General features: G+C 37.5%; 1 protein-coding gene across 3 annotated transcripts in view; it reads right to left on the bottom strand.

Annotated features, from left to right (window-relative positions):
- The window catches only part of CWC27 (CWC27 spliceosome associated cyclophilin), a 248828-nt gene that overhangs the window by 11101 nt on the left and 213132 nt on the right, over positions 1 to 24595 (bottom strand). For 2 of the 3 annotated variants that reach the window (XM_057540311.1, XM_057540312.1), the window contains one exon: positions 1262 to 1687. The exons of the other annotated variant lie outside the window; for it this stretch is intronic. In XM_057540311.1, the coding sequence (XP_057396294.1) occupies positions 1525 to 1687 (163 nt within the window). In that variant the 3' untranslated portion in view covers positions 1262 to 1524. Of the gene's footprint in view, positions 1 to 1261; positions 1688 to 24595 lie in introns of those variants that run through there. 3 annotated transcript variants of the gene reach the window in all.

Raw genomic sequence — 24595 nt, 5'->3', positions numbered from 1 at the left:
TGAAGCAAAAAAGAAAGGGGGTGTCCTTCTATCTTCTCACCTCAGGTTCTAGATATGATCATAAAGAACAAATTATGAAATATTTCAGGCATACCAAAATGTAAAGAGAATAATATAATGAGGCTTGACTACCCAACATCTATCTTAAGAAATAAAACAATTACAAACACAAGTGAAGTCCCCTGTGTATTCCTTCTGCCTCCTCAGAGGTAACCACTAGTTTTTATGTTTTTATACTTTTGCTACATGTATACATCCATAAACAATATACAATGGTGAGTTGTGTGTTTTAAATTTTTATATAGGAGGTTGCCTATTCCTCACATTATTTTTAAGATAAACTAATACATACAACTCTGGTTTATTAATCTTCACCGCTTACAAAGTATTCCATAGCATGGATGTATAATAACTTATTTATCCACTCTTTGGTTGATGCTTCAACGTATATTTAGTACAGGTCCCCTTGAGCAATGTGTGAGAATTTCTTTAGGCAACAGACCTAGGATTAGAAATTTTGGATCACTGGATATGAACATTTTTAACTTCACTAGATATTGCCAGTCTCCAAAGATTGGATCACCAGCAGTGAAGCCAGCAGTCTGTTTAACAAGCCCTCTATGATCAAAGTTTCAGATTCATTAGTCTGGTGAGGTTTTACTAGGTAACTGGAAGTTAACCTGTGGTATAATCTTGGCATTCAGATTCTAGAAAACACTGACTAAATAGTACAGATAATATATAGTAAATAACCAGCATGACTGATTGTCATAAAAGGCTAAATTCTTAATGAGTTCTATTGCCAGGATGGGACGTCTGCATGTGCTCCTGCCGTTGCTGTGCTGAGAAGGGCAGAGGAGTGAGCAGGTAGCCTGGGGTCAGGCCAGGGTGTGCAATAAGCTTGGCTGACATTACTTAGTGTTATTGTCTTGACTGCATCAGTTAAACCCAGGCATTGGCCTAGACGCAGGCGTGAACATTCACTTAGGGGTTCCTTAAGATTTAAGGCTATTGAGTCTTACTGATTTGGCTATTTTTAGATATTTATATGCAAAACAAACCCATCAATCTTTATATTACATAATTTAAAAATCATATTTCAAAGTTAGTGCTGTGGTAACAGAATGCCAAAGAGGTTTCCCTTAAATATTCTTTCTGTAAAGATGTCTTATAAAAAATCTTGAAAAGGAAGACTTCACATATTTTAGGGTAAAAAGATACAAACAGATTTGTACATTCTGCAAATGGTTAACATGTAAACTAGAAGGAAAGTGACTTTATTTCAGATTTAGCAATATAAAAGCTCAATTAGGGGGAAAAAAACATGTACCAGTAACCAAAAGCATTTGCTTACATCATTCCACAATTTACATAACAAGATGATAATTGTTTTTTCAAAACCAGACAAGTTCAAAAATGCTTCTTTTCACACCCTTAAGTGATGCTGTTGGGAACAATGGCTGTTTTAAGGCCATTTATTGCAGGCACATTTCCAGCTAGTTCTGGTTTATCATTACTCTCATTTTATCTTCTTTCTTTTTTCTCTCTCATCAGCTTTTTGCTTTCTTCCCTTCTTCTTTTATTCACTGGATTCCGAGGATCATAGATTTCAAACGTGTCTGAATCTTGCATGCTTGCATCTTTCACTTTTCTGCTTTTATCCTCAAACTGAAGTACATGCGACATCCTAAAGTGGGAGAGAGATGGTTCACTGATTTTTGCATGAGAACTGAAAGTAGAAATTCTACACTACACTTGTTTTGGCATGATGAACCAAAAGGGTACAAAACACCAAGATGGGTTTATTGTTTACTGGTGCTTATACCACATGGAAGCCAACTTCTCAGAAAACACTTAAATTTGAAAAACATGTCTGGAGTTTGTTTTGTTGGTTTGTATTTCTAGTAGTGAGTCTCTTTGCTTCAGACTTCACTCGAGGTTCCTTTCCTGATGGGAGGTTAAAAGTGTTCTACCCAGAAGTCTTCCTTCAACTAAACTCAGAGAACATTCTTCCAGCTTCCTTTAAAGAGCACACTCAGCCAGGTTGCAGAGCAAAACTCCCGACATTAAACCAGCCCTATCTGGTTTTGTTTTGTTTTGTTTTGTTTTGTTTTCAGTAGTTAAACGGGTCAAGTAGGGAATGTGTTCAGAAAATTCCTGTTCAAATGCTGTTATGAATCCCTTTTCTGGGGAATTGCTGAGTTTAAAGAATTTTTTGTACAAAAAGAAACTGAGCTTTTGGCACGGCTCCATGGACTAATTTCCTCCTCCTACTGTTGATTACAGCAAATCTAACCACCCTGCTTTCCTACTTTATCAAATGCTTACTGGTCTTAAGGTCTCAACATGTGCTTGAATCCTAAGTGGTTGTAAGCTGGCTATGCTTAGCAGCAGAGAAATATGTAAGTGATTAGCTCTGCTCCCCATTAGGAGGTGCCGGGAATAAATAGGGAGGTCCCCAAACCAGATTCTAGGGCAGGTGAATGAATTTGGAAAGAGGAAAGTTCAGTTTTTATATATAAACAAAACTACTAAGGCTTTCCCCACTAAATATTTAAGCAGTTTTAAAAACAGGCGCACCCAACACTTTATCACAGCAGATGGGGGTAAACCGCCTGAAAGGTTAACACTCCCCACATGTCAGTTGTAACTTGCAGATGAAACCCACATATTACAGTGATTTCTGTTTCCCTATATGAGCAGAGATTGGGCAGTAGGTACTAGCAGAGATTCCCCTACCCTTTCTTCCTGCAGTACCACAAATGCGGAGGGAAGTTTACTTTTGTTAAAAATTCCCATGGATATACTCAGATTTTGAAGAATCCTAAAAAGATTTTGTGAGGGAAATGAAATGTTACAATATTAATGATACTACAATTGCACAGAGTTCAGTAGGGTTGACTGTTCACCAGGTTGACAAGTTTTATCTTACCACCTCTTCCTTCCCAGAAACCTTATTAGAATGCAATGAGTATGAGTGATATTATTATGTGGATGAACTAGAGTCTACTTTTATTTACTGAGGTAAAGCACATTTGCCTTTCTATACTTTATTATTAATAATATATTATTTGCATCAGATTTCATAACATGCAATATCACACATGAGAACTGCTGACTTTTTATACTTCCATGGATTTAACCTTGGAAACAACCTCATTTAGAAAGTGCAGCATAGGATTATTGCTTATTTAGATGGAGTACTCAGAGTCTGATTTTCTTGTGCTTTCAATTTTCTACACTGTTTGAGTATTAGCGTCTGAGAATAAAACAATCCTCAACTCCTAGCAAAAGGATAATTATTCTCCAGCCATGGTAGCAAGTGACCACTATAACCAGACTGAATCAATCAAACAGGATTTAATCAATTAATGGTGACTTGCCTAGGCCAAAATGATCACTAATAACTCACTTCAGTAAATACACCTCTGAAAGCCACATAATCAGTGACAGCCTCATGCTTTTGAAAGTTGGCCAATCAGTGGCAGACCCACGCCATTGACATGCTTCTGAAAGCCAGCCAATCACCAGCAGTCTCTCCTGAATAGTGGTGCTTCTGAGGCTGATATTAACCCCTAAACAATCCCCGACCCCAAAACTCTGCATAAGGTTTGCAACCTGCTTTGCTCAGAGAGACTGTGTCTAAAAGCAAGCTCTTTCTTATTTAAGTAATAAATTGAGCTTTTTTTTTTTTTTTCAGGTACTGAGAGGTGGTCTTTTTCTTTGATACTCCTTACAATCTATGCAGCATTCCCTAGAGTGAGCTCTTCAGAATTTGTAAGTATATTACCACTGATGAGGACTAAGTTTAGAAGTGTGGCAGGACTGTCCTGTTAAAGGTCCTTATCACATGTCATGGGGAGCCCAGACTCCTACACTGTATTTTGGTAAGTGCGCAGCGGCTTTCCAAATGATTTGTGCTGATGCCTAACCCCAAACCAGAAAATAGCTGGAATCATATTCCCTTTAAAACAATTTTATTCAATACTCCTACACTGATATAAAAATACAAATACCACTATATTAGTTAACTTATTAATACTTTTCCATATACACATTCTTCTATTTTAAAAATTATCCCTTTCTCTGCCCCAAAAGACAGATGGGTCTTTTGTTATAATCATTTCTAGTAGGGACTGTCCATGTTTCAAAAATGACTTTATCAGAATTTGTCAAATAAAACCATAAAAAGGCAGCTTCCTCCTTTCTATGCCATGAGAGGATCTTACAACTACTAGATTTAGTTGGCTTTGGTATAAGAAATGAAATCTAGACATGTGAACAACAGCACAAAGTCCACAAAAAGAAACAGATTTTCCTACAAATCTGAAAAAACAGAAAGCTGTAAAGTAGCTGTCTTTTTCAACTGTTTGTTTCATACACCACTGCACTAAACAAGTCCAACATTTTGATTAATAACAAACCTAAACCCAGAGGAAAGAAGGGGCTATCAGCTTACAAATTACTTCAGCTTTAATATCATAATGCTTAGCATGGCTGGTTACTCAGCATAATATTTAATCTTTAATTGAAATAAAAACATAATCAAAATGCTTCACCCATTTATCTTTCAACATGCTTCGGTCACTTCATTTTAAAAAGCAAAACGAAACAGTTATTATGATTTTCAGCATAATCAACTCCTGACCTGTGCGCCTCCATAAATCACAGGCTGCATGAATTGAAAGCACGCCCACATCTTACAGTCTCCTGCGAGGACACACATGCAGACTTAGTATACAGACTTAATTCAAGTACATAAGGTCCGGTAGTTTACAACCTTGTACGTACCAATAACTCAATACTATCCACTCTGTGACTGGTCATAGCATTGGCCCAACAAGAGCAGTGAAGCTTTTGGAATTACACACTGATCATTTACATATGAAAATTTTAGAACTTGTTCATTTGAAGGCAAAGACAGAAGTTTAGTTCTGATTAATAAAAATTTTTCATAAGATCAGATTCTCAAGTAAGAACATTGACTTTAGTGGTTATAGAAATATGGAGGCTTACCATTTTCATAGAGGCTGTGTATGACCAGGCCGCTCAAGATGGCGGTTCTCTTGCTCTCTGTACATCCCCTGCTCAACCAGTCCCAACTTCACCTACTCACATGACTGATTTTCCCTCTTAATCACAGAGCCTTAACGGTAACTGCCTACGTGTTTGCCCCCTGTCCCAGGTGGTTATCATTCTAATGCTTAGACCAGAACCACTCCACCAAGCTAGGTTATCAAAGGGAAACATCTGCCCCACTGACGATTGTTAACCTGAGGGGCTGAGAGGGACATGCTCCTCTGCTGGTTTCCCTGGTAACTGATGAGCCAACCTGACATCAATTCCCCCTATAAATGGTAACCTCCTTCTCCCTTGCAGTAGCGAAGATTGCTGCTGCATCCTGCCTGCCGTCTGCTATAGGTGGGGTGTCACTCCAGGACATTTTGCTTCTGACTTGTAAGATTCCCTATCCAATACACCTTGGATGTCTCTTTCACTGTTTCCAGGCTCTTTCTTTGGTCTCACGGTTGGGCAACTACAAGGCTTGCAGACCTGAGGGGTACAGCCCCAAAACAAGTAAGTTTATTCTTTTTCTTTTTTGTATGAGGCTGTGTGGAATTATAAACAAAAGTAAACGAGAGTCTTCGAAAAGGACCTGGACCTTGACTAATTTGACATCCATTTTTAAAAACTCTCATTCAATTGTAAAATAGATTAAGATATGACAGCAGTTAATATTAATTGGGAAAGCAAGAGAGGTACTAATTCTCAGACATACAGTAAGTAGTGCAATATAGAATTCCAATATTAATAACTCATTTCAGACTGAAATGCATTTAAATTATTTATGCTTATGTAATATAAACAGCTATCTTTTTCATCAGAAATTCTATAAACCACTCTTTCCCATTTTCAAGTCTCCCTAATATAGGAACTTACCACCCTACCCTTAGATTGTTGTAGGTGTCTTAACTGTTTTATGTCTGTACTATTTCTCCTTCTTCTAACCTCCAAAGGTTCTAAAATAATCTTTCTTAATACATCTTTTAGCATCCCTTTGACCAGAAACTATTGGCTATTGTATTCCACTGAAATAGCTGAGCCTGACCCTTAAAACCCTCAAACGACTGGATCTTCCCATCTCACCAACTTAATTTTGTTTCTTTCATCAACTCTCACCATTTTGTAATTGCCTGTTCACTTAATTGTGAACATCAGTTATCTGAGACAGTTTGAGTCTTGTTCACAGTTGAGTTCTCAGTGCTCAGAATGGTGATTGGTGCTGGGAATCAAAGCCTTTAAATCCTCTGTATTGGCCAGGACCTCTGGCTGGAACTAGCTGGTTTGCTAACCTAACAGTTAACCTTCTTTTGTGGGCAGGGACTGTCTTTTATTTCTATGATAAACTTTTAAAATGTCTAACAGGTTCTGCAGAACGTCTGGAGCTCTTCACAGGTCCACCTTTTCATGACCTCTCATAGCTCAGCACACACTGATTGCTGCTTTTCCACTGCTCTCAGATCAGTGATGGCTAGTTTTTATTCCCTGTAGACTCTGGTGGGAGCATGCCTTATGTTCTTTCCCATTTCCTATGGTACCTAATGTAGAACTAGATAGGATTTCTTTTAAAGCAATATTTCTCAAAGTCTAATCCCAGAGCCCAGCAACAAACTCAGGCTGCACATTACAATCACTTGGGTAGCTTTTAAAACTATCAACACCAGGCCTCCACCTCTAGAGGTACTGACTTAATTGTCCCAGGATGGGGCTCTAGCATCAGTAATCTAAAGTTTTTTCCTGGTGATCTAAAAATACAGCCAAAGTTAGGACTGCAGCGTTAAAGTTTAAGAGTCTTTAGGCTTTCAGATTGAGTTCATTAGCCATTTGTTTTGGCCCCTTCAGAGATGAAGAACAGCTGGTTCCTAATGACAAACTACTCACATACTTAAAGAAGCTTAAGTGGCTTCTGAGCCTGTTTTAACTGAATAATCTCAAGTGTATTATCCATTTCTTAAATATAGTCTGAGGAAAAGGCAAGGAGCTAACTGAATTATTCATTCAACAAATATTGGAGCCTTTTTATGTGTGAGACCCAGTGTCAGACAACAGGGAAATAAAACCAAATAGGACCCAGGCCCTGCTCTCCTAAAGTGAAAAATCTGTTAGGGGAGATTAACACACAGGCAGCAGAACAAATGTACATTTTGGAAATGCCTGCAAAATGCGAGGGCACAATAAGAAGAGCATCCTCCGACATAGCAGTCTATGAAGAGCTTTCACACGTCTGGTATTGTCTTCACAATAACTACATGGGGTAGGTGGGAAATATGTTATTCACCTCCATTTCACAGGCAACCTGAGAGATTCATGGTCAAGAAACTTGTAGCTGGTAAGTAGTTGACCAGGTACTTGACTGAATGTCTTCAGAGGTAACAAACTTTCATCTTGTGAAGATGTATTTAACTTCAGGAATAAATCAAAAGTTAATTCAGTGCTAAGTCTAGTGAACAGGATAAAAAAAAAATCAGATCGGGCAATACTTATTTTGGAATACAGCATTTTGAAAAGGCAACTGCAAAGAGACAAGAATGATAATCTGTGTGGCTCCCAGGCTGGCCTATAATGCAATTAGGAAAGAAGTTCCAAAAATGTCTTGAGCCATGCGGGAGCCTCTTTGGGAAAAGACACCTCTCTACTAGGTGAACACTTGCTTTAAAAAAAAGGCAATTAATTTTCACTGTAAATTTTTATCCCTTTATTGCCTTTAATCATTGCTCCCTGGAATTAGTCCCAATTTCTCCCTATACCTCCTAAAATGAGGGTGCTAAGTAGGGACACACCATTCAGCTGGAGGTCCAAGAGGAGCAGAGCCAAAGGGCCCGTAAGGCCCTTTGTAAGGGTGGATGTCTGGCAGTCTCTTCGCAGGCGTCAGATTACTAAGGACTGCCTTTATGATTGATGATGATATCCAGGTATTATCTGTTACATATATATTTTTCGAAAATTCAGATTTAGCCATGAAAACTGTCCTGTTTTGAATCCTTCAGTGGTTCCCTGTTGTCTAAACAATGAAACCCAAATTTCTTACGTAGCCTCTATGACTTGGCTTTTGTTCCTCTCTCTAAGCTCCTATGTCATCTTCACATCTTATGCTCTAGACATCCTGAATTACTTGCAGTTTCCTGTATAGAACGTGCTCTCTCCTGCCTCCTTGCTGCCTCTGTATGGTGATATACTTCTCTCCCTGCTTCAGTTGAGGTGTCATGCCCTCTGGGAACCAGTCCCTGAATCCTCTCCTGGCCTGTCCTGCTCTTTTTCCAGGAGGGTTAAGGTCCTCTTCTGTACATGTCTTAGTTTAGCCTCCCTCACTAGACTGCAGATGGCTCTGTTTTATTGGCCTTTGTAACAGCACCAGTCACCAAGCCTTGACAAGAAGAATGCCCTCAATAAATGCTGAATGAACACATGTTTCTGGGTAGCCAGTAACCTCTAAAAACCTGGTTTTGTTCACCTTTCTCCTTGAGTATCAATAGATAATTCCAAATTATTTAGCAATTTCAGTTGACCCTTGAACAACATGGGTTTGCAATGCGCAGGTCCACTTGCATGCGGAGTTTTTCAGCAGTAAACACTATAACGCTATATGATCTGTGGTTGGTTGATTTTGCAGATGTGGAACTGCTTCTGTGGAGGAGCCAGGTACACAGAGGGCCAACTATAAATTATAAGCGGATTTTCAAGTGCACAGAGGGTGGGTGCCTTAAACCTCCACGTTGTTCAAGGGTCAACTGGATGCTTATAAGCCTTTCAGTTTTCTAGGTAAGTAACTCTTCTTTCAAACTCTACAATACTAGAGAAAAGGCTAATAGTCTAAGACCTAAAACAACATATTTCCACCACCATTAAGTTTATGCTATAAAACTCCAACAGATCTTTCTCAAATGAGCCAGTTAAACTGCCTAATGATTGGTATTTGTCTTCTGTACTCAGCCTTAGAGGTGTAAGGTAGGGAAAAAAATGCATATATTGTCCTCAGACAGCCTTCCTCTACTTGGGTTGAAAGGCCCTGCCTTTCTTTGTGAAACTTTGTCACCTACATAATTTGTCTTTAGTGTTGACAGCTTCTCATTTCTCTGTTCAGTTAGAATTCTTAAGAAACCCAACTAAATAACCCCTGATTATTACTTAAGTTATCGTTCTTAAGGGACTATGGATAGAAACTTAAATGATCTAGTTAAGTTTTCTTTTTTGTTTTCTTCTGGTGGGAGAGGGCTTGAAAGGAGACTTGTATTTGAAAAGCAAAAGCAGGCTTTTTTTAAAAGAAATTTCAGTGAGACAAAATAATTTTTAAGTTTAACCCACGTTTGATCCTTTGAAGAAACCACACCCTGCTGTGTATCAGAGATGGGCCACAGCATGCTTCTGTCCATGTCACTTCTCTGGAATGCCCTACGACCTCCTTCCCACTGGTTTATGTCCCCTGAGCTTCCAAAGCCCAATTTAACTGCCATTTCCTCCTAAAAATCTGACTGCCTTGGGCCTCAGGACCTACTTTTGCCTTTGAATTTCTCTAACGCCTTTTATGGAAGCTTTTGTGGATTGAAGTCAGAAGACCTGGGTTTGAGTTAAAATTCAGTCATTCAGTGTTTCTGTAGGAAAGTCACATTGCTCTTCAGGTCTCTGTTTCCTCATCTGTGAAGAGGGTATGGTGATAAGCACCATATTTACATAGTTAGAACGAGGTTCAAACATCATGCCTACAATTGTGGTCCAAACACTTACCATTTTAACTTATTTTGTATTTTGTGTGTATGGGTGTTAATATAAAGTGAGCTTGTATATATTTATCATTTTTATACTATTCTATTAAACTTCATACCCTTTTTCAAAGTGTTTTCATGTACATTATCATACAAAACTTATTTGATCTCACTTAACTGTAGGTTTATATGTATATTTATAATATGTCCTGTCTACACGATGCCATAAGCCATTGAAAGGGCAGAAGCTATTTATAGATTGAAAGAATTATAGAAATCTTATTTTTACAACTTTCATAGCATGATTAACATACACTCACTGTCTTTGTATGTTTTTTCTTTGTGCAAAGTAAAGCAATCCTTAGAGGCAAAAAGAAAAAACAAACAAAAAAATTACCTGTAACTCCATAGCTTATCAATAACTACTGTAAACATACAGGCACATCGCTTCCTACACTTTGTTCTATGCATGTCTAAATATGTATATATACTTATAGTAAGTCCCCTACATATGAACCTTCAAGTTGCAAACTTTCCAAGATGTGAACGTGCATTCGCCTGTCCAGTCATGTAAGTTAGTTCACGTGTCTGGCGTACATTATCATGTGTGTGCATCCTCTACAAGTGGTTGTGCTTTTGTGTACTTTACTGTACAGTACTGTATAGAGTACAGTAGTACGGTATCTTTATTTCAAGCCCAGGATGTCCGGAAGCAAGCATAAAAGCAGCTGTGATGTAGCTGGTACTGTCAAGAAGCGCCAAGCAATAACGATGGAAACAAAAGTGAAAATAATTGAGAAAGTGGTGCGAGGCGAAAAGATGGTAGACGTCGCTCGTTCTTATAATGAGGAGCTTACTAATGAAGACCTGATGGAATTGGAGGCCCAGAGAGAGGACTAAGAGAGATAAGAGGAAGAAGAGTAACTGAAGAACCGAAGAGATTCATGACACAGGAAATGGCAAGGGGATTTTCTTTGTTTGAGGAGGCACTGTTAGTTTTTTGAGGCACAGGACCCGAACATAGAACAGTACACGAAGGTTGCAGCAGCTGTTCAAAATGCAATGCAGTGCTACCATGTCATCTATGATGAGGAAAAACACAACTACTACCCAGACATCACTGGATCATTTTTTCAAGAGGGTAGATAGAATTGAATCCAGCAAGGAACCAGAACCTGTGTCATTAATGTCAGGTGTGAGTGAAATTGCAGCTTGCCCTCCTTCTCCTATTGCTGACGATCCTTCAAGCTCTACCATCTCCTACCTCCTCTCCCTCCTCCAGTCAGTAACTCTTCTTGGCTCTTCACTTGATGCCAGCCCCTGTATGCCAGCTGTTGTACTGTACTACTGTACTTTTCAAGGTACTGTACTGTGAGATTAAAAATGTTTTCTTTATTTTTTGTGTTTGTTTTTTATGTATATTTGTGCAAAAAGTATTATAAACCTATTACAATACAGTACTATATAGCCGATTGTGTTAGTTGGGTACCTAGGCTAACTTTGTTGGACTTACGAACAAATTGGATTTACGAATGTGCTCTCAGAACTTGTTGGTATGTCGGGGAACTTACTATATATTTGAATGGGTCATAATGCATATATTTTACAATTTGCTTTTCATACCGAACTACACCACAAACATCTTTTTAATAACTATACTTTTACATCATTGTATTCATTGCCTAATATTTGGTCCTACAGATAATTTAAAATCCACCCTATATTAGAATTCTTACTCTTGTTCAAATTTCTACCTTTGCAAACATTACTGCAAATAATATCTATGTGAAAAATATTTGGATTTTCTTATTTGTAGTAAATGTTTCTGAGGGGGGGCTGGTTCAATATTCTTTCTTTTAGTAGATTGGTCTTTTCCTTTAAGAAATGACCCTTCCCCACTGTCAGCCCTTGTGGTTGGGACCCCCTCATCCTTGTCTGAGGAAGGGAACACATGGTATAGGCCTGTGCAGACTAACCAGTGATTAGATCAGGGAATGGGCATTTGAATCCGGCAAGGTCAAACAGAACTGGCTCAGGACTTTTTCTGGAACTATGGGGTTGGCCATAATGGAAACATAAGCCCAGAGCTTCTGGAGGCCACCTCCTGGGTGGGAAGCCTGCCTATGGAATGAGAGGAAAATGGAGCCAGAAGACAGAGATTCCTGACATTGGCTGAACTCTGACCCAGCTGTGCCCTAGCTTCAGTTCTTAAGCTTCCCATGCTGATAAACCCCCATTTTTAATTGAAGACATTTCTGTCATTTGTAATAATATTTACTAACGCTTAGGATAAATTCCTATAAGTAGAATTCTTAGGTCAAAGATTTGTACACTTTTAAGGCACTTGATATATATGATCTACCTTCCCTTCAAAAAGGATATACCAATTCATTCATCAGCAGAGTGCCTTATTTTGTTTTGATTAATAAACTGATTTTTGTTTTCATTCCCCACCCTCCCGTAATGTTTTTGGCTATTTGTATTTCTTTTGCGACATGTATATTTGTGTCCTTTGCCCATTAAAAAAAAAAAAAAAGGCATACTCATCTTCTCCTTATGGATTTGGGAGAATTAATATATTAAGAATATAAATCCTTATTTATCACATAAACTACAAATAGACTTTGTAGTTTGTCATTTGTTTTTTGAGTTTCACCTCCTTTCTTCCTTCTATCTATCCCTCCTTTTCCCTTCCTTCTTTGCTTCCATACAGAACTTAACAGTTTTTTATACAGTGCTAGTGAGTAGTGTCTTCCTTTAAGTCTGTCTTTAGAGTTATACTTAAGAAGTCCTTCCTCACATTATGACCATGTAAATATCCACCTATATTTTCTTCTAGCACTTTTACAGTTCTTTTTTCACTTGTTAATCTTTTATCAATTTAGAATTTTCTTTTAGTATTTGGGTAAGATAAAATTGTAATTTCTTTTCCCCAAATAGTTACTTAGTTGTCCCAATTTCATTTCTTCAATAATCTACCCTGTACTGTTTCCCACTGCTTCAATTAACATAGTTTTGGCATCTTACTGAGAAAGATCATTACCTTCTTACTCTTGGAAAAAACATTTCTCAAAATTTATTTTACTTTTATTTTTAGAAGAGGTTTACATTTACAGAAACACTGACCAGATAGTACAGTTCCCTTATACACCTAAACCAATTTTCCCTATTACTGTCTTACATTAATATGGTACATTTCTTATACTTAATGAACACTGATATCTTATTAAGTAAAGTTTATTTAGATTTCCCTAGTATTATGGACTAAATTACATTCCCCCCAAATTCATATGTTGAAGCCCTAACTCCCAGTGTGACTGTATATGGAGATAGGGCCTTTAAAGGAGGTAATTAAAATTAAATAAGGTCATAAGGGTAGGGCCTTAATCCAAGAGAACTGATGTCCTTAAAAGAAGAGAAAGAGACACTAGGAGCACATACAGAGAAAAGGCCATGTGAGGAAACGGTAAGAAGGCAGCTGTTTTGTTGATTTCAACAGAAATCACCCTGCTGTCATTTAGATCTTGGACTTCCAGAACTGTGAGAAAATATATTTGTTGTTTAAGCCACCCAGTCTGTGGTATTTTGTTATGGCAGCCCTAGGATACTAATATGCTTAACTTTTACCTGACATCCTTTTTTCTGTTCTAGGATCCCATTCAGGATACCACATTAGATTTAGTTGTCGTGTCTCCTTAAGCTATTCTTGGCTGTGGCAATTTCTCAGAATTTCCTTGTTTTTGATCACTTTGACAGTATTTTTTTAAATTGAATTATAGTTGATTTACAATGTTGTATTACTTTCAGGTGTATAGCAAAGTGATTCAGTTATACATATATACATCTATTCTTTTTCAGATTTTTTTCCCATATAGGTTATTGCAAAATATTGAATATAGTTCCCTGTGCTATACCGTAGGTCCTTGTTGGTTACATATTTTATATATAGTATATATATGTCAATCCCAAACTCCTAATTTATCCCCCCCCACCCCACCTTTTCCCCTTTGGTAACCATAAGTTTGTTTTCTGTGTCTGTGGGTCTATTTCTGTTTTGTAAATAAGTTCATTTGTATCATTCATTGGAAAAAGAATTCCACATATAAGTGATATGATATGGTATGTCTCTTTTGCTGTCTGGCTTACTTCACTTAGTATGATAAGCTCCAGGTCCCTCCATGTTGCTGCAAATGGCTTTATTTCATTCTTTTTTATGGCTGAGTAATATTACATTGTGTATATATACCACATCTTCTTTATCCATTCTTCTGTCAATGGACATTTAGGTTGCTTCCATGTTTTGGCTATTGTAAATAGTGCTGCAGTGAACATTGGGGTGCATGCATCTTTTCGAATTATAGTTTTCTCTGGATCTGTGCCTAGGAGTGGGATTGCAGGATCATATGTAGCTCTATTTTTAGTTTTTTAAGGAACCTCCATACTGTTCTCCATACTGGCTGTACAGATTTACATTCCCATCAACAGTGTAGGAGGGTTCCTTTTTCTCCACATCCTCTCCAGCATTTGTTATTTTAATGATGGCCATTCTAACTGGTGTGAGGTGGTACCTCACTGTAGTTATGATTTGCATTTCTGTAATAATTAGTGATGTTGAGCATCTTTTCATTTGCCTTTTGGCCATCTGTATGTCTTGTTTGGCGAAATGTCTATTTAGATCTTTTCTCTATTTTTTGATTGGGTTGTTTGACATTAGATATATGAGCTGTTTATATATTTTGGAAATTAAGCCCTTGTGGGTCACATCGTTTGCAAATACTTTCTCCCATTCCATAGGCTGTGTTTTCATTTTTTTTTTGTATTTTTGAATTTCATTTATTTTTTTATACAGCAGGTTCTTATTAGTCATCAATTTTATACACATCAGTGTATACATGTCAAACCCAATCTCCCAATTCATCAACCCCCCCCACCCCCCGCCACTTTCCCCCCTTGGTGTCCATACGTTTGTTCTCTACATCTGTGTCTCAATTTCTGCCCTGCAAACTGGTTCATCTGTACCATTTTTCTAGGTTCCACATATATGCGTTAATATACGATATTTGTTTTTCTCCTTCTGACTTACTTCACTCTGTATGACAGTCTCTAGATCCATCCACGTCTCAACAAATGACCCAATTTCGTTCCTTTTTATGGCTGACTAATATTCCATTGCATATATGTACCACATCTTCTTTATCCATTCGTCTGTCAATGGGCATTTAGGTTGCTTCCATGACCTGGCTATTGTAAATAGTGCTGCAGTGAACATAGGGGTGCATGTGTCTTTTTGAATTATGGTTTTCTCTGGGTATATGCCCAGTAGTGGGATTGCTGGGTCATATGGTAATTTTATTTTTAGTTTTTTAAGGAACCACCATACTGTTCTCCATAGTGGCTGTATCAATTTACATTCCCACCAACAGTGCAAGAGGGTTCCCTTTTCTCCACACCCTCTCCAGCATTTGTTTTTTGTAGATTTTCTGATGATGCCCATTCTAACTGGTGTGAGGTGATAACTCATTGTAGTTTTGTTTTGCATTTCTCTAATAATTAGTGATGTTGAGCAGCTTTTCATGTGCTTCTTGGCCATCTGTATGTCTTCTTTGGAGAAATGTCTATTTAGGTCTTCTGCCCATTTTTTGATTGGGTTGTTTGCTTTTTTAATATTGAGCTGCATAAGCTGTTTATATATTTTGGAGATTAATCCTTTGTCCGTTGATTCGTTTGCAAATATTTTCTCCCATTCTGAGGGTTGTCTTTTCATCTTATTTATGGTTTCCTTTGCTGTGCAAAAGCTTTTAAGTTTCATTAGGTCCCTTTTGTTTATTTTTGTTTTTATTTCCATTACTCTAGGAGGTGGCTCAAAAAAGATCTTGCTGTGATTTATGTCAAAGAGTGTTCTTCCTATGTTTTCCTCTAAGAGTTTTATAGTGTCCGGTCTTACATTTAGGTCTCTAATCCATTTTGAGTTTATTTTTGTGTATGGTGTTAGGGAGTGTTCTAATTTCATTCTTTTACATGTAGCTGTCCAGTTTTCGCAGCACCACTTATTGAAGAGACTGTCTTTTCTCCATTGTATATCCTTGCCTCCTTTGTCATAGATTAGCTGACCATAGGTGCGTGGGTTTATCTCTGGGCTTTCTATCTTGTTCCACTGATCTATATTTCTGTTTTTGTGCCAGTACCATATTGTCTTGATTACTGTAGCTTTGTACTATAGTCTGAAGTCAGGGAGTCTGATTCCTCCAGCTCCGCTTTTTTCCCTCAAGACTGCTTTGACTAGTCGGGGTCTTTTGTGTCTCCATACAAATTTTAAGATTTTTTGTTCTAGTTCTGTAAAAAATGCCATTGGTAATTTGATAGGGATTGCATTTAATCTGTAGATTGCTTTGGGTAGTATAGTCATTTTCACAATATTGATTCTTCCAATCCTAGAACATGGTATATCTCTCCATCTGTTGGTATCATCTTTAATTTCTTTCATCAGTGTCTTATAGTTTTCTGCATACAGGGCTTTTGTCTCCCTAGGTAGGTTTATTCCTAGGTATTTTATTCTGTTTGTTGCAGTGGTAAATGGGAGTGTTTCCTTAATTTCTCTTTCAGATTTTTCATCATTAGTGTATAGGAATACAAGAGATTTCTGTGCATTAATTTTGTATCCTGCAACTTTACCAAATTCATTGATTAGCTCTAGTAGTTTTCTGGTGAAATCTTTAGGATTCTCTATGTATAGTATCATGTCATCTGCAAACAGTGAGAGTTTTACTTCTTCTTTTCCAATTTGGATTCCTTTTATTTCTTTTTCTTCTCTGATTGCTGTGGCTAGGACTTCCAAAACTATGTTGAATCATAGTGGCGAGAGTGGACATCCTTGTCTTGTTCCTGATCTTAGAGGAAATGCTTTCAGTTTTTCACCATTGAGAATGATGTTTGCTGTGGGTTTGTCATATATGGCCCTTATTATGTTGAGGTAGGTTCCCTCTATGCCCACTTTCTGGAGAGTTTTTTTTTTTTTATCATAAATGGGTGTTGAATTTTGTCAAAAGCTTTGTCTGCATCTATTGAGATGATCATATGGTTTTTCTTCTTCAATTTGTTAATATGGTGTATCACATTGATTGATTTGCATATATTGAAGAAGCCTTGCATCCCTGGGATAAATCCCACTTGATCATGGTGGATGATCCTTTTAATGTGTTGTTGGATTCTGTTTGCTAGTATTTTGTTGAGGATTTTTGCATCTATATTCATCAGTGATATTGGTCTGTAATTTTCTTTTTGTAGTATCTTTGTCTGGTTTTAGTATCAGGGTGATTGTGGCCTCATAATGAGTTTGGTAATGTTCCTTCCTCTGCAATTTTTGGAAGAGTTTGAGAAGGATGGGTGTTCACCTGTGAAGCCATCTGGTACTGGACTTTTGTTTGTTGGAAGATTTTAAATCACAGTTTCAATTTCAGTGCTTGTGATTGGTCTGTTCATATTTTCTGTTTCTTCCTGGTTCAGTCTTGGAAGGTTATACTTTTCTAAGAACTTGTCCATTTCTTCCAGGTTGTCCATTTTATTGGCATAGAGTTGCTTGTAGTAGTCTCTTAGGATGCTTTGTATTTCTGCCGTGTCTGTTGTAACTTCTCCTTTTTCATTTCTAATTTTATTGATTTGAGTACTCTCCCTCTTGATGAGTCTGGCTAATGGTTTATCAATTTTGTTTATCTTCTCATAGAACCAGCTTTTAGTCTTATTGATCTTTGCTATTGTTTTCTTTGTTTCTATTTCATTTATTTCTGCTCTGATCTTTATGATTTCTTTCCTTCCGCTAACTTTGGGTTTTGTTTGCTCTTCTTTCTCTAGTTCCTTTAGGTGTAAGGTTAGATTGTTTATTTGAGATTTTTCTTGTTACTTGAGGTAGGCTTGTATAGCTATAAACTTCCCTCTTAGAACTGGTTTTGCTGCATCCCATAGGTTTTGGATCGTGTTGTTTTCATTGCCATTTGTTTCTATGTATTTTTTTATTTCTTCTTTGATTTCTTCAGTGATCTCTTGGTTATTTAGTAACGTATTGTTTAGCCTCCTTGTGTTTATGTTGTTTACATTTTTCTCTCCATAATTCATTTCTAATCTCATAGCGTTGTGGTCAGAAAAGATGCTTGATATGATTTCAATTTTCTTAAATTTACTGAGGCTTGATTTGTGATCCAAAATCTGATCTATCCTGGAGAATGTTCCATGTGCACTTGAGAAGAAAGTGTAATCTGCTGTTTTTGAATGGAATGTTCTATAAATATCAATTAAATCTATCTGGTCTATTGTGTCATTTAAAGCTTCTGTTTCCTTATTTATTTTCATTTTGGATGATCTGTCCATTGGTGTAAGTGAGGTGTTAAAGTCCCCCACTAATTATTGTGTTACTGTCGATTTCCTCTTTTAGAGCTGTTAGCAGTTGCCTTATGTATTGAGGTGCTCCTATGTTGGGTGCATATATATTTATAATTGTTATATCTTCTTCTTGGATTGATCCCTTGATCATTATGTAGTGTCCTTCCTTGTCTCTTGTAACATTCATTTTAAAGTCTATTTTATCTGATATGAGTATATTGCTACTCCACTTTTCTTTGATTTCCATTTGCATGGAATATCTTTTTCCATCCCCTCACTTTCAGTCTGTATGTGTCCCTAGGTCTGAAGTGGGTCTCTTGTAGACAGCATATATATGGGTCTTGTTTTTGTATCCATTCAGCAAGCCTGTGTCTTTTGGTTGGAGCATTTAATCCATTTACATTTAAGGTAATTATCGATATGTATGTTCCTGTGACCATTTTCTTAATTGTTTTGGGTTTGTTTTTGTAGATCCTTTACTTCTCTTGTGTTTCCCACTTAGAGAAGTTCCTTTAGCGTTTGTTGTAGAGCTGGTTTGGTGGTGCTGAATTCTCTTAGCTTTTGCTTGTCTGTAAAGCTTTTGATTTCTCTGTTGAATCTGAATGAGATCCTTGCTGGGTAGAGTAATCTTGGTTGTAGGTTCTTGCCTTTCATCACTTTAAATATATCATGCCACTCCCTTCTGGCTTGTAGAATTTCTGCTGAGAAATCAGCTGTTAACCTTATGGGAGTTCCCTTGTATGTTATTTGTCGTATTTCCCTTGCTGCTTTCAATAATTTTTCTTTGTCTTTAATTTTTGCCAATTTGATTATTATGTGTCTCGGCATGTTTCTCCTTGGGTTTATCCTGTATGGGACTCTCTGCGCTTCCTGGACTTGGATGGCTATTTCCTTTCCCATGTTAGGGAAGTTTTTGACTATAACCTCTTCAAATATTTTCTCGGGTCCTTTCTCTCTCTCTTCTCTTTCTGGGACCCCTGTAATGGGAATGTTGTTGTGTTTAGTGTTGTCCCAGAGGTCTCTTAGGCTGTCTTCATTTCTTTTCATTCTTTTTCTTTATTCTGTTCAGCAGCAGTGAATTCCACCGTTCTGTCTTCCAGGCCACTTATCCATTCTTCTGCCTCAGTTATTCTGCTATTGATTCCTTCTAGTGTAGTTTTCATTTCAGTTATTGTATTGTTCATCTCTGTTTGTTTGTTCTTTAATTCTTCTAGGTCTTTGTGAAACATTTCTTGCATCTTCTCGATCTTTGCCTCCATTCTTTTTCCAAGGTCCTGGATCATCTTCACTATCATTATTCTGAATTCTTTTTCTGGAAGGTTGCCTATCTCCACTTCATTTAGTTGTTTTTCTGGGGTTTTATCTTGTTCCTCCATCTGGTACATAGGCCTCTGCCTTTTCATCTTGTCTGTTTTTCTGTGACTGTGGTTTTTGTTCCACAGGCTGCAGGATTGTAGTTCTTCTTGCTTCTGCTGTGTGCCCTCTGGTGGATGAGGCTATCTAAGAGGCTTGTGCAAGTTTCCTGATGGGTGGGAGTGGTGGTGGGCAGAGCTGGCTGTTGCTCTGGTGGGCAGAGCTCAGTAAAACTTTAACCCACTTGACTGCTGATGGGTGGGGCTGGGTTTGCTCCCTGTTGGTTGTTTGGCCTGAGGCGACCCAACACTGGAGCCTGCAGGCTCTTTGGTGGGGCTAAGGGTGGACTCTGGGAGGGCTCACGCCAAGGAATACTTCCCAGAACTTTTGCTGCCAGCGTCCTTGTCCTCACAGTGAGCCACAGCCACCCACCACCTCTGCAGGAGACACTCCAACACTAGCAGGTAGGTCTGGTTCAGTCTCCCCTGGGGTCCCTGCTCCTTCCCCTGGGTCCCGATGCGCACACTACTTTGTGTGTCCCCTCTAAGAGTGGAGTCTCTGTTTCCCCCAGTCCTGTCAGACTCCTGCAATCAAATCCCTCTAGCCTTCCAAGTCTGATTAGGAATTCCTCCTCCTGTTGCCAGATCCCCAGGTTCAGAAGCCTGATGTGGGGCTCAGAACCTTCACTCCAGTGGGTGGACTTCTGTGGTGTAAGTGTTCTCCAGTGTGTGAGTCACCCACCCAGCAGTTATGGGATTTGATTTTATTTTGATTGCACCCCTCCTACCATCTCATTGTGGCTTCTCCTTTGTCTTTGGATGTGGGGTATCTTTTCTGGTGAGTTCCAGTGTCTTCCTGTTGATGATTGTTCAGCAGTTAGTTGTGATTCTGGTGTTCTCACAAGAGGGAGCGAGAGCACGTCCTTCTACTCTGCCATCTTGGTTCAGGCTCTCGTTTTGTTTATGGTTTCCTTTGCTGTGCAAAACCGTTTAAGTTTCATTAGGTCCCATTTGTTTATTTTTGTTTTTATTTCCATTATGAGATGGATCTAAAAAGATACCACTGCAATTTATGTCAGAGTGTTCTGCCTATGTTTTCCTCTAGGAGTTTTATAGTATCTGGTCCTACATTTAGGCCTTTAATCCATTTTGAGTTTATTTTTGTATATGGTGTTAGAGAATGTTCTAATTTCATTCTTTGACATGTAGCTGTCCAGTTTTCCGAGCACCACTTATTGAAGAGACTGTCTTTTCTCCATTGGATAGTCTTGCCTCCTTTGTCATAGACTATTTGACAATAGGTTTGTGGTTCTGGGCTTTCTATCCTGTTTCATTGATCTATATTTCTGTTTTTATGCCAGTACTCTATTGTTTTGATTACTATAACTTTTTAGAATAGTCTGAAGTCAGGGAGCCTGATTCCTCCAGTTCCATTTCTTTTTTTTTTTTTAAATTTATTTATTTATTATTATTTTTTAAATTTTTGGCTGTGTTGGGTCTTCATTGCTGTGTGCAGGCTTTTCTCTAGTTGTGGTGAGCGGGGGCTACTCATCGTTGCGGTGCACGGGCTTCTCATTGTCATGGCTTCTCTTGTTGTGGAGCACGGGCTCTAGGCGCGCGGGCTTCAATAGTTGTGGCACGTGGGCTCAGTAGTTGTGGCGCATGGGCTTAGTTGCTCCACGGCATGTGGGATCTTCCTGGACCAGGGCTCGAACCCGTGTCCCCTGCATTGGCAGCCGGATTCTCAACCACTGTGCCACCAGGGAAGCCCCCAGTTCCATTTCTTTTTCTCAAGATTGCTTTGGCTATTCGGGGTCTGTTGTTTCTCCATACAAATTAAAAAATTTTTTGTTCTGCTTCTGTTAAAAAAAAAATGTCATTGGTATTTTGATAGGGTTTGCATTGAATCTGTAGATTGCTTGCGTTGGGTAGTATACTCATTTTAACAATATTGATTCTTCCAATCCAAGAGCAGTGTACATCTTTCCATCTGTTTGTGCCAACTTTGATTTTTTTCATCAGCATCTTATAGTTTTCAGAGTACAGGTCTTTTGTCTCCTTAGGTAGGTTTATTCCTAGGTATTTTATTCTTATTTTGAAGTGGTGGTAAATGGGACCGTTTCATTAATTTTTCTTTCTGATCTTTCGTTGTTAGTGTATAGAAATGCAACAGACTTCTGTGTATTAATTTTGTATCCTGCCACTTTACTAGAGCTCATCAATGAATTTGGTAGTTTTCTGGTAGCATCTTTAGGATTTTCTACGTATTGTATCATGTTATCTGCAAACAGCAACAGTTTTACTTCTTCTTTTCCAATTTGGATTCCTTTTATTTCTTCTTTGATTGCCTTGGCTAGGACTTCCAAAACTATGTTGAGTAAAAGTGGTGACAGTGGATGTCCTCATCTTGTTCTTGATCTTAGAGGAAATGCTTTCAGCTTTTCACCATTGAGTATGATGTTAGTTGTGGGTTTGTTATATATGGTCTTTATTATGTTGAGGTAGGTTCCCTCTATGCCCACTTTCTGGAGAGTTTTTATCATAAATGGATGTTGAATTTTATTGAAAGCTTTTTCTGCATCTAGTGAGATGATCATATGCTTTTTATTCTTCAATTTGTTGATGTGGTGTATCATACTGTTTGATTTGTGGAAGTGAAGAATCCTTGCATCCCTGGATAAATCCCACTTCATCATGGTGTATGATCCTTTTAATGTGTTGTTGGATTCGGTTTGCTAGTATTTTGTTGAGGATTTTTTGCATCTATGTTCATCAGTGATGTTGGCCAGTAATTTTCTTTTTTTTGTGATCTCTTTGTCTGGCTTTAGTATCAGGGTGATGCTGGCCTCATAGAATGAGTTTGGAAGTGTTTCTTCCTCTGCAATTTTTTGGAAGAGTTTCAGCAAGATAGGTGTTAGCTCTTCTCTAAATGTTTGATAGAATTTGCCTTTAAAGCCATCTGTTCCTGGACTTTTGTTTGTTGGGAGTTTTTAAATCACAGATCCAATTTCATTACTTGTGATTGATTGGTCTGTTCATATTTTCTATTTCTTCCTGGTTCAGTCTTGGGAGATTGTACCTTTCTAAGAATTTGTCCATTTCTACTAGGTTGTCCATTTTATTAGCATACAGTTGCTTGTAGTAGTCACTATGGTCCTTTGTATTTCTGTGGTGGTGGTTATAACTTCTTTTTCATTTCTAATTTTATTCATTTGAGCCCTCTCCCTTTTTTCTTTTTTCTTGATGAGTCTGGCTAATGGTTTATCAATTTTGTTTATCTTTTCAAAGAACCAGCTTTTAGTTTCTTTGATCTTTTTCTGTTTTTTTTCTTTTTTAGTCTATTTCATTTATTTCTGCTCTGATATTTATGATTTTTTTCCTTACACTAGCTTTGGGTTTTGTTTGTTCTTCTTTCTCTAGTTGCCTTAGGTGTAAGGTCAGGTTATTTATTTGAGATTTTTCTTGGGTCCTGAGCTAAGCTTGTATCGCTATAAACTTCCCTCTTAGAACTGCTTTTGCTGCATCCCATAGGTTTTGGATCATCGTGTTTTCATTTTCTTTTGCCTCCAGGTATTTTTTGATTTCCTCTTTGATTTCTTCAGTGATTCACTGGTTGTTTAATAGCATATTGTTTAGCCTCCACATGTTTGTGTTTTTTGCAGTTTTTTTTCCTTATAGTTGATTTCTAATCTCATAGCATTGTGGTCAGAAAAGATGCTTTACAATTTCAATTTTCTTAAACTTTGACAGTTTCCAGGAATACTGGTTGGGTATTTTGTAGGATGCCCCATTATTAAAATTTGTCTGATATTCTTCTCATGATAAGACTGGGCTTTGGGTTACTGGTATAAAGACCAAGATGTAAAGTGCAATTATCATTACATCATATCAAGGATACATACTATCAGCATGATTTATAATGTTGATGTTGACCATGATCACATTGCTGAGGTAGTACTTGTCAGATTTCTCCACTGTGAAGTTACTTTTTTTTACTTTTTTTCCCTGCTTTCCATGTTGAATTCTTCAGAGGGAAGTTCACTATATGCAGTCCACACCAAGGAATGAGGAGTTATGCTTCCCTACTCTTTTTATTAAAAATTTTGTTTTCTAAGCAGTTATTTCAGAGCAACTATTGATTTTTGTGTATTTATTTTATATCTGGCCACAATACTGATTGCTTAGAACTTCTGGTAGATAGCTTTGGATTTTCTAGATATGCAAGTAACTTTGTTTCCTTCATCCCATTTTACAGATAAGAAACTGAAGAAAGCTATTGAGTTTATTTACCATTCTGAAGCCTGATTCCCAGTTCATGCCTAGAAATCAAGTCTCAATATGTCTAATATTTTTACAGGTACTTTTGCTTGTAATGAAAAATAAAGACCAAAATAATTTCTAGAGAATTTAGATAACTATGTGAAAAACATTTGGTACTTACTACAATTTTAAGAAAGTACAACTAGTATAAAAATCACAAGCTTTTAGATTCACAGCAAAGGAATTAATCAAAACTAGCTTTATAGAGAATAATGAAATTATCAACCACAAATATCACAAGTCTTTTTTCTTTGATTCTCAGTTCACTTTTGACACTTAAAATATAATAGGCATTTTGTTTAAAAATTGACACTTTCTTATGACTTCTAGAATACATTTAAAAACATTAATTGGATGACTTTATTTCTGTATTTTAACTTCAAAATGTAATATTTAAGTTAAAACCTTATGAATTTTTAATTTTTAGGACTTATCACCATCACTAATTACAAGTAACTTAGTGTTCTCTTTTTACAAATGTTCAAAGCTTCTATAGGAATTAGGATGTTAAAGGGTTAAAAAGTACCAGGACATACGAAAAAAGAAGTATGAATGTTTTTTCAACATGAAGTATATAGAGATCGCAGTAATTCATAGGAAGAGACAGACAGACAAACATGAATGAGTCCAGAGATCTAAGAATGTATGTTTAAAAAAATTCCAGGAGAGACTTCCCTGGTGGTCCAGTGGTTAAGATTCCACGCTTCCAATGCAGTGGGCACAGGTTTGATCCCTTGTCGGGGAACTAAGATCCCACATGCCAAGTGGTGTGGCCAAAAAAAAAAAGAA

This window comes from Balaenoptera acutorostrata, chromosome 2 (genome assembly GCF_949987535.1).
Source record: "Balaenoptera acutorostrata chromosome 2, mBalAcu1.1, whole genome shotgun sequence".
NCBI lineage: Eukaryota > Metazoa > Chordata > Mammalia > Artiodactyla > Balaenopteridae > Balaenoptera > Balaenoptera acutorostrata.
The sequence above is the reverse complement of the archived record's forward strand: the minus strand, read 5'-3'. Positions and strand labels throughout refer to the sequence as shown.